This window comes from Acomys minous (assembly GCF_964271855.1).
Source record: "Acomys minous genome assembly, chromosome: 6".
NCBI classification, from domain to species: Eukaryota; Metazoa; Chordata; class Mammalia; order Rodentia; family Muridae; genus Acomys; species Acomys minous.
This window is the reverse complement of record NC_140487.1, coordinates 59486775-59496155: the sequence shown is the minus strand read 5'-3', so window position 1 is coordinate 59496155 and position 9381 is coordinate 59486775. Positions and strand designations below refer to the sequence as shown.

The 9381-nt window shown below is 49.6% G+C and overlaps 1 protein-coding gene across 1 annotated transcript; it reads left to right on the top strand.

The window, feature by feature from the left end:
- Positions 1–4744: 4744 nt before the first annotated feature.
- Positions 4745–8324, top strand: LOC311599613 (diamine oxidase [copper-containing]-like; the record flags this gene model as incomplete). The annotated part of the gene is made up of 4 exons (XM_084785650.1): positions 4745–6299; positions 7106–7385; positions 7747–7879; positions 8133–8324. 4 exons carry the CDS (start codon positions 4745–4747, stop codon positions 8322–8324), a joined length of 2160 nt encoding a protein of 719 aa, XP_084641776.1.
- Positions 8325–9381: the final 1057 nt, after the last annotated feature.

Below are 9381 nucleotides of genomic sequence, written 5' to 3'. Positions count from 1 at the left end.
GTTGTCACCTGGGCCAGGTGAGGGGACCCGTGGAGGCCAGGGAGGAGAGGAACTATGCTTAGTTACTGCTTATGTATTATGCTTCTGTCGTAGAGGTCTGCGCCCGCATGTCTCGGTGGGCATGTGCAAGTGCTCAGAAGATCAGAGTGTTATGCGGTTGCCCAGAGCTACCCACCTGGTCATCAGGTGGGAGTCATGCCTGGTGATGACCAAGTACTGAGAGCCTGACACGTATGGCAGCAGTCTGTAAATCAAAATAACCTCTGAGTGATCTCATGGTTTTTAAAGAGTCCATTCAGACATTCAGAACTGCAAGCACGGGGAAGATGGGTGCTGGCCCTGACCCCTGTTCTCTCTCTAGCCCCTGGACTGTGGCTTTCTGAGTGAAGTGCAAGTCCCACACTGATGACACATGGGCCTACTCTTTAAAGTGGGACTGAGGGCATATGAGGAAGTTTTTAGGCACATCTGAATAAGCCCCAAGACAGAATCTCCTCAAATGGTTGGCACTCAATACCACTCTGCCTGTTGAGTTCCCTGTCTCTCCCATAGGGCCTGGTGGTGGTGGTGATAGTGAGTTTCTATACATAGCCCATTCTGTGGATATGCCCAAAATGGTCACACCTGGGAGCTCCATTGACTTCTTGATCAGAGCCTCTTCCTAGAAGGCGGACCAACGGCGTTCAGAGACACTGTAATCATGTGGCCCAGGTACAAAGGTCACAGCTACCTCAGGCTATGGAGCCCTGGACACAAGGACTGCTTGTTTACAGTGGGACACATGATCCTGTGTGAAGAGTCTAGCCCCAGCTCCTACCTGATTAGTCCCAAGGGCCAACAAGAAGAGCGTCCGCCATTGTATGAATCTTCTTAGAGCTGCAGGAAGCATAGCACCGCATACACAGATGTGCGTCCATGCAACCCATTGCTGTTTTACCCAAAAGGCCCTTATTACTTGGGCAATATCTGAGGCTTTCAGCTACCTTTCACACAGGGGAACGGTTTCATCTCAGTGACAGCCATGCAGAAGGAGGCTGCAACGGGAAATATAACCAAATCACCAATACCTTCACCGGTTCGTTGTTCCAGCATGTTCCGGTAAGGTTTACCCCAAAGATCTCTCTTTTAGACGCATGGAAAATATATATTTGTGTGTTGGATCACCGTGATTCTGTCTGTAACAATGAAAATTTGGTAATAGACTTTCCATCTGTAAGGCGCCTTACAGACGGAAAGGGTCAGTGCATTTGAACACAACTACACCACAATATCAGGTAATAGAAACAAGAAGCCTCCATGAGCGATGGCAGTGTGTAGACTGGAGGGGAAATGCTGCAGGATATATTAAGTGTGGTGGGGGTGGGTGGCGAGGATGGCAGAGAACAGCACACACCATGTGCTAACTTTGGGGAAAGAGTGGGAGTTTTCTTGTGTGTTTATGCATTGGTGTGGAGAACAGAGGTCGGCTTTGTGTCTCCTCATTTTTTCTCCAGGGTAGTTACAGAAAGGGAAATTGGAAAGCACAGAGGTGCCCTCAAAGTGCTGGAAGACAAGGAACCAATTTTTCTCTCCTTAGAAACACAGCCTTGGAGGACTCCAGGGATGGAGGTGGGATAAAGGCACGGTCGGAAAAACGCTTGCCGCCAGGCATGAAGACTCGAGTTCCCATCCCCAGAACACATGTAAAATGGAACGCAGTGCAGCATGACCGAAGACCAGAATTGGAGTTGAAGGACAAAGGCAGGCAGATCCCTGAAGCTTGCTAGAATCCAAGTCTTTCCAAATCAGTGAGCTCCAAGTTAAAGGAGAGATCCTGACTCAAAAAGCACTGTGGAGAATAAGTGAGGAGACAGAGTCGACCTCTGAACTGAGAGCTGCACATGGTGTGTGCAAATGTCCACAGCATCCTCCACAGATTAAAGGACAAATCTCCAGAAGGACAGTGAGTGGGCCCTGAATGAAGTTAAGCCCAGGCCCAAGACAGAGGGTCCCTAAGGAAGGGTTCTAGCCAACTTTAACAAGAGGAACAGGATATGAACTTAGTATAAAGTGTGGAGTGTGAAAGCTTGTCTTTGGGGAAGAAGGCAACAGAAAACTCAAGGCTCAAAGTTGGGCTCCCCATACTTGTGAGTGGGACACGTGACGTAAGAAAACACTCATGTAAGAAAAGTGTTGACAATGCTCAGGTTCCATAGCCAGCACCCCATCATGCCCCTGAGGAGTGTGTTTGCTTCCCTTTGCTTAATTCTTGTTCTACAGTTGAAATTTTAAAACGGGCATGTTAGCACACACCTTTAATCCCAGCACTACGGAGGCAGTGGCAGGAGGATCTCTGAGTTTGAGGCCAACCTGGTCTACAAAACAAGTTCCATGACAGCCAGGGCTACACAGAGAAATTCTGTCTTAAAAATAAATTAACTAAAATGCATTCCACTCCTCATCCCCACCAGAACTGCTGACTGTACCTTGGACCTCTGTGACTGGCCCAGTAACACAGGCTCCCGAACCCTCGTTGCGCCTAAATCACCAGCTCCCCATCCACCACAAAGGTTTCTAATCTATTGAACCAAAAAGCAATTAAATACCTATAATAAACAGGACCACTCAGAGTCCTTCTATCTACTCAGGGGCCATGAGGCAAGCCTTGACCTCATCAAGTCTTGATGAGTGAAGAACCCTGCTAGAGACCCAGAGTGAGTCTTGAGTGGAAAACAAAGGGCAGATGGATTTTTCCAGCATCGGTGTCAAGTGGCAAGGCTTTGAGGAGGGGCTTGCATCTGGGGCCCAGGAGCATCACAGCTGGGATCTGCAAAGACCTGATGACCGTAAAAGCAGCCCACTCACGTGCAAAGCCAGTGTTTTCCCAGGAGCTCTGTATATACAGCAGGGCCAAACGGGAAGCCTCACTAGCAGGCACAAGAATGGATAAGGCAGCAAAGGCTGAGGTCTGGGCATATTGCAAACAGCCCTGCCTCCCTAAGCACTGGGAGTCAGCTACATTTACAGCCTTTGGGTATGAATTCTCACCTTTTGAGTTGGCCCTTAAGTACCTTTAGATGGCTCTCCATCACCCCAAGACAGGTGCCACGTTGTACCATACGGGATGCCTTGCTAAGCCACTCGCTGTTCGTTTATAAGCTTTACATTTGCGTAAAAGAACCAATGGTTTTTTTTTTTCTTTCTTGGAAGCTTGAACAGACCATATGAAGCAATAAGATCTAGTCGTTAAGTAGGAGATTGGATGTCGATGGATCCCTTCGAGTCTTGTGTCTGGAGAATGTAATCTCTTCAGAAATTGAGTCTCACCTTCAAGTTATGAGAAGCAACTGATGGCAACTACAATAGCCTAAACTATTCTGGGAGTTTCTTGACCACTGTCCTGAGCAAACTCAAAGGGAAGTTTCCCATGCCTAGCACTGGGGTTGTTGTTAGTTAGTCAATGGCTCTTTGTGGGGATCAATATTACTTGGGGTGGTGTAATTTTGATATGTGTGTGTGTGTGTGTGTCTCTGTGTAGTGTGTACAGACAATTCTGAAATTTTGGGTTCTTTTGGGGGGTTCTTTTTTTAACACAGAAATAAAGTGGATGCAGTGGCACACGCCTGTAATCCTAGCACTCAAGGAGGCAGAAGCAGGCAGATCACGATGAGTTCGAGGCCAGCCTGGTCTACAAAGCAAGTCCAGGACAGCCAAGACTACATGGAGAAACCTCGTCTTGAAAAGCAACAATAAAACCACAGAAATATTATAAAAATGTGCTTTTGTTTTAATCCCAGGTATGGGGATGGGACCTGCTTTGGACAGTCCTTAGTAGCTGACTGTGACTTCCCTCTAACAGAGATGTGGTTTTGCCAGCTGTAGATAGTTTCTGCAGTTGTGTGACATTTGGAATTCTGGGACTTTTCAGAAGGTATAGAAATGCTAGAGCCCTGAAAGGTGCGGTTGGTGGTTGGTGGTCATTCAGGGGAGTTTGTTGTGGTTTGTCAGTAGTTGCATCAAAGAAGAAATAAAGGGTATGAAATTAGATTCAGGGCTCTCTCTCTCTCTCTCTCTCTCTCTCTCTCTCTCTCTCTCTCAGCTTTCTTTCTTTTCTATCTATTTATAGAGGGAAAAACCAGTGGGGATACAGGGTAGGAAAAAGAAGAAGCACAGAGTAGCAGAGATGAGCTACAGTACTGTAGTGTGTTTTTCAGTAAACTTATACAATGTTTTCCTGTGGCTTTTTCAAACATTTTTATCTCCCCATTCTACCTATCTTTCTTGTACCATCCTCCCTTCCTGCACTTCCTGCACTTTGAACATTTAGCCTAAATGTCAGCTTTGCAGCCCCCTAAACGATCAATGTTGAATCACAAAGGGAGTTTTGCTATCACTACAGCCCTCTGGCCCACCAGACAACAGACCTTGAGGACCAAGCCTTGAGCTGCTGTGACTCCTGACGTACCCAGCTGAAGAATGTTCCCCACTGTTATAACATCAAAATGGAGGAAGCAATGCGAGATGCGTAGATAAGAAAGCATATAAGAGATTTTCAGATGAGGGAGGAAGTAGGTGGATGCACACAGGGGCCTGAACTGCACCATGAATGGGGAGAGAGAACCCAGCGACTCCAAGTCTGGCTTCAGCTGGGTAAGGTAGGAAGCACAGTAAGGGGGAGACAGAGTTAGGGACCAGGTGCTCTGGAGTGCTGGTTTGGGGAAGGAATAACTAAGTCCTCTCCTCCCCCCTGCTGAGTCCCAGAGCCATGGGGCTGGCACTAAGGAGCTTGGCACTGGGCTGCGTGGCCATCATCTCGGTCCTACAGATGGCCATGGCAGAGTACCCCAACTGGATGTTGAATGGCAAGGCCCAGGTGTTCGCAGACCTGAGCGCCCAGGAGATGGAGGCCGTGTACAGCTTCCTGATGAGCAGGACGGAGCTAGAGCTGCAGCCATCTGGCACTCAGGCTTTAGACAAGAACTCCGTGTTCCTCGTGGAGACGCTGCTGCCCAAAAAGAAGGATGTCCTAGAGTTTCTGGGTAAAGGAGCAAAACCTCCTGTGCGGGAAGCCCGGGTCATCCTCTTCTTTAGTGCTCAGAAGCACCCCAATGTCACAGAGTTTGCTGTAGGGCCCCTGCCACAGCCTGTCTACATGAGAGAACTGTCTCCCAGGCCAAAGAAACATCGGTCCTGGTCATCCAGACCCATGTCCAAAGCAGAGCGAAGGCTTCTCTATCACAAAATCAAGGAGGCCACAACACCCTTGCAGAAGTTTTTCCTTGACACCACTGGCTTCTCACTAGAGGACTGCAACGGCCGGTGCCTGACCTTCACCCATGTGGCCCCCCACAGTGTGGAGTCTAGACATCGGGCCACCTGGTTTATCTTACAGCGCATTGTGAGAGGCCACCGGCTGCAGCCCACGGGTCTGGAAGTCCTTGTGGATCATGGGAGCACAGATGTCCGGAACTGGAGAGTAGTGCAGGTCTGGTATAACGGCAAGCTCTACAATAGCCCAGAGGAACTGGCTCAGAAATATGCAGACGGCGAAGTTGATACAGTCGTCCTCAAGGGCCAACTGCCTCAGAACAAAAAGTGGCCACAAATGTTCAACAAGCCTGGTAGGAAAGTCCCAAAGCCCCTCAGCAAGTCTGGCCCTGGTGTGGAACAAGGCAACGGTCCCAGATACAGCCTAGAAGGCAACACTGTGATCTACAAAAACTGGAGTTTCTCCTTCCGGCTTCGACCCTCTTCCGGGTTGCAGATATTGAGTGTGCATTTCCGGAATGAGTGCATAGCCTATGAGATCAGTGTGCAGACTGCTCTGGCCATGCATAGAGAAAACACACCTGCAGGAGAGGTGAGCAAGACCATGGATCTAGGCTGGGACCTGGGCAGTGTGACTCATGAGTTAGCCCCTGGCATCGACTGTCCAGAGACAGCCACCTTCCTGGATGTCATCCACTACTATGACACCAATGGGCCTGTCCGTCGACCGCGAGCCCTCTGCATTTTTGAGATCCCCACAGGGGTGCCTGTTAGCCCCACATTTAACACCACACGCAAAATCAACTTCTTTTCTGATGTGTTGGGGCACAAAATGGTGCTGCGGGCAATCTCGGCGAGCTACAATTTTTATTACATCTGGGACTTCATCTTCTACGATAATGGTGTGATTTCAGCCCAGATGCATGCCACAGGTTACGTCCACACCGTCATCTATACCCCTGAAGGACTGAGCGACACTCATCTGCTGACTCACCAACTTGGCAAAAGCCACACCCACCTTGTGCATTACCGTGTTGACCTGGATGTGGCAGGTAGGACTTGAGGTCGGACCCTCCCTCCCTGTCTCTCAGATGCTTCCCACCAATAACATTACGTCACAGGAGATAGGACCGAGACTCCCTGATGTTAAATCAGAAGTATTCATTGAGTCTTCTTCTCCAGCTGCCCCAAAAAGAAATAATATGCATATCTGATAGATAGTGGCTGTGATTGATACCCGGGCATTACCCAGAATTGTAGGTGCGCATCTGCCTTGGGTCTGAATTCAGTGGTGCAGAGAGGAGGGGAGGAGGCAGTACAGTGGGAGGGGAAATGGATCTTTGTAGCCCTTTTGGATGGTCTGTACTGTCATCAGAGGGACATACTTATGTATGTCTTCCGGATACATAATATTCACCACAGAGTAGTGTCATCGCTGTGGCATTTGACATCAAAGCCATTAGTAGAGCAAGGCCAGCAGGATCAAATGGACATCTGCCATTTGTCTTTATGACCCAGAACGTAATGCCGATTCTCGGGCCTCTAGCAACACAGGCTATGCCTTCTCCGGGGTTAAAACTATGGCAAACAGGCTGGATCATGGCTCTCTTGAAAATAGCCTGGGTCACCCTGAGACCACCACAGTCACCACCACTGACCTCTGAGCTGTCCTCCAGCTCCTCTGGTTGTGAGGCTCACTTAGCTTCCCAGCCCACACTGTTAGCCAAGCTTCTGCCCCTCGCACTGCTCCTTGCTGGTAGCTGGCCATGGTGTGGCCTATGTTGGAGATCCAGGGCAGAGGAAGGAAGCTTCCAATCTAAGCTTGGTCCTCAGCCTCCATCTCCCTTCATGGTTCCAGGCACCACCAACAGCTTCCACACCCTGCAGGCCAGACAGAACACTACCACCAAGCCCAGCCGACCAAGGCATCACCAGGCCACAATGGAGAAGATTCGGTACTCGCAGGAAAGTCAGGCTACCTTTCCCTTTGGACAGACTCTGCCTCCGTTCCTGCTCTTCAGCAGCCCCAAAACGGACATCTGGGGACACCGGCGAAGCTACCACTTAAAGATCGACTCCACATCTAAGCAAAGGCTGACCCCTGAATCTCAGGAGGACTTAGCTTTCTCCTGGGCCAGGTGAGGAGTGCAGGGACTCTGAGGAGCAGCGGGTGGGAGCTCCTCTCTGGCTGTGAATGGCTCTCTGTGCTTCAGTTCTCTGAGTCTGTGTGTGAGTCTGAGTGTGCATCCTCATGCAGTCGGGGAGGGGAGAGATGTGCTCATGGGCTCTTGGCCTTCAGATGGCTTTGGGAACTCTTGTGAAGTCCCAGGGGATGGCTGCTCATTGTGAGGAAACCCCCAGCTCCCCTCTCTGTGGCACTGAGGATGTTATGAGCCATAGCTGGGGCTCAGAGGTAGCCCCAGTGCTCAGAGCCACCTGCTTCTCCTCACTCACAGGTACTCCCTGTGCTCAGAGCCATCTGCTTCTCCTCACTCACAGGTACTCCCTGGCAGTGAGCAAATATCGGGAGTCTGAAAGGTGCAGCACCAGCATCTACAACCAGAACCATCCCTGGGACCCAGCTGTGGTTTTTCAGGATTTCCTTCAGGACAATGAGAATATCGAAGATCAGGTGCTAGGCCAGTCCCTCCCGTCCCTCCTTGGCCTTGTCACTAACCTACTAACTTGACCTGTCCCTGGTCCCAGGTGTATGTGGCTTGTGGGTGGAGGGCAAGCCCAGAGGTCATGAAAGATGGGCCAGCCTCTTTCAATGGGGCTGGGGCCATTTTGAAGAAGTTAATAAACACATCTTAAAATGACCCAGTCCTTCCAGGGTCCACAGTCAGTACCCCTTTGCCCACTAAAAGCCTTTGTCTCTCCCACAGGATTTGGTGGCCTGGGTGACAGTGGGCTTCTCACATGGGCCCCATTTGGAAGCTGTTCCTAATCTGGCCTCACTTAGGGACTTTGTAGGCTTTCGGCTCATGCCTAACAACTTCTATTTCACTGAAAAGCACCGAGGGCCAAGAGCCACAGACATACCAAACACTGGATCCCTGGGGACAGGATCTGCTTGACGCCACCGCTTTTCAACCACAATGGAACCTACAGCCCTGTGTCAAAAGTCCAGCCCCACTCCCACTCAACAGCCCAAAGTCCCCCAAGGACGTTCAATAAACCCTTGCCACTGCACCCTTCTGTGTTGCTTCTAGAGCTGTGGAGGGTGTGGACCACATACTTAGATATGTGCCTATGGGCTCCATCTATGGTTATCTACTGAATGAAAAAAAAAAAAAAAAGACCTCCATGACCAGGGCAAAGATACTGGGCTGATCTATCAGATGGATTTTTCAATACCTGAGACTTTCCCATGAGTCTTAAGGCAACTTGATGGGAACTGTCCCTCCTCAATTCTGGTCGTGCAGAAGAAAGTTGTTATGCGGAAATCTAACAAGATTACCAACATCTCACCCTTTTGTTGTTGTTTAGCATCTAGAGTTTGCCCCTAAGATCCCTTTACCAACAAATGAAGAAAAAAAAATATGTGTGCTGATTCACAGTAGAACTGTCTGCAACAAGCAAAGTCTGGACACACGGACTCTGCAGGGGAGAACAGTCCCATCAATTAAGGCACAGACCGTTGTCACGCCAGATGGATATGCGGAGAGTGTGTGAGTCAGGACTGTAGGCAATCTTGTGTGCTCTGCGCTAACGTTTGTGTATGAGGAGGACGAAACTAAGAATCCTGTACAAGGATTAAAGGTGTAAGGTAACCCCGTCTTCACAGTGTAGAAGGAGGCAAGGAAACAGGATTTGCCAGAGAACCTCTATCAGGAGCACAGCCCATGCATGCTCTTCAGTTGTTAGCTGAGCCGCTGTGAGCCTGTATGGAACCAGGTTAGTTTACTCTGTAGGTCTTCTTATGGTGTCCTTGACCCCTCCAGCACCCTCCATCCTTGCACCCACTCTTCCACAAGGCTCCCCAAGCTCTATCTGTTATTTGGCTGGGGGGGTCTCTGCTTCTATTTATATCAGTTGCTGGATGAAGCCTCTCAGAAGAAAGTTATGCTAGGTTCCTGTTTGCAAGCATAGAAGAATATCATTAATAGTGTCAAGGGTTGGCCCTCTCCCGTT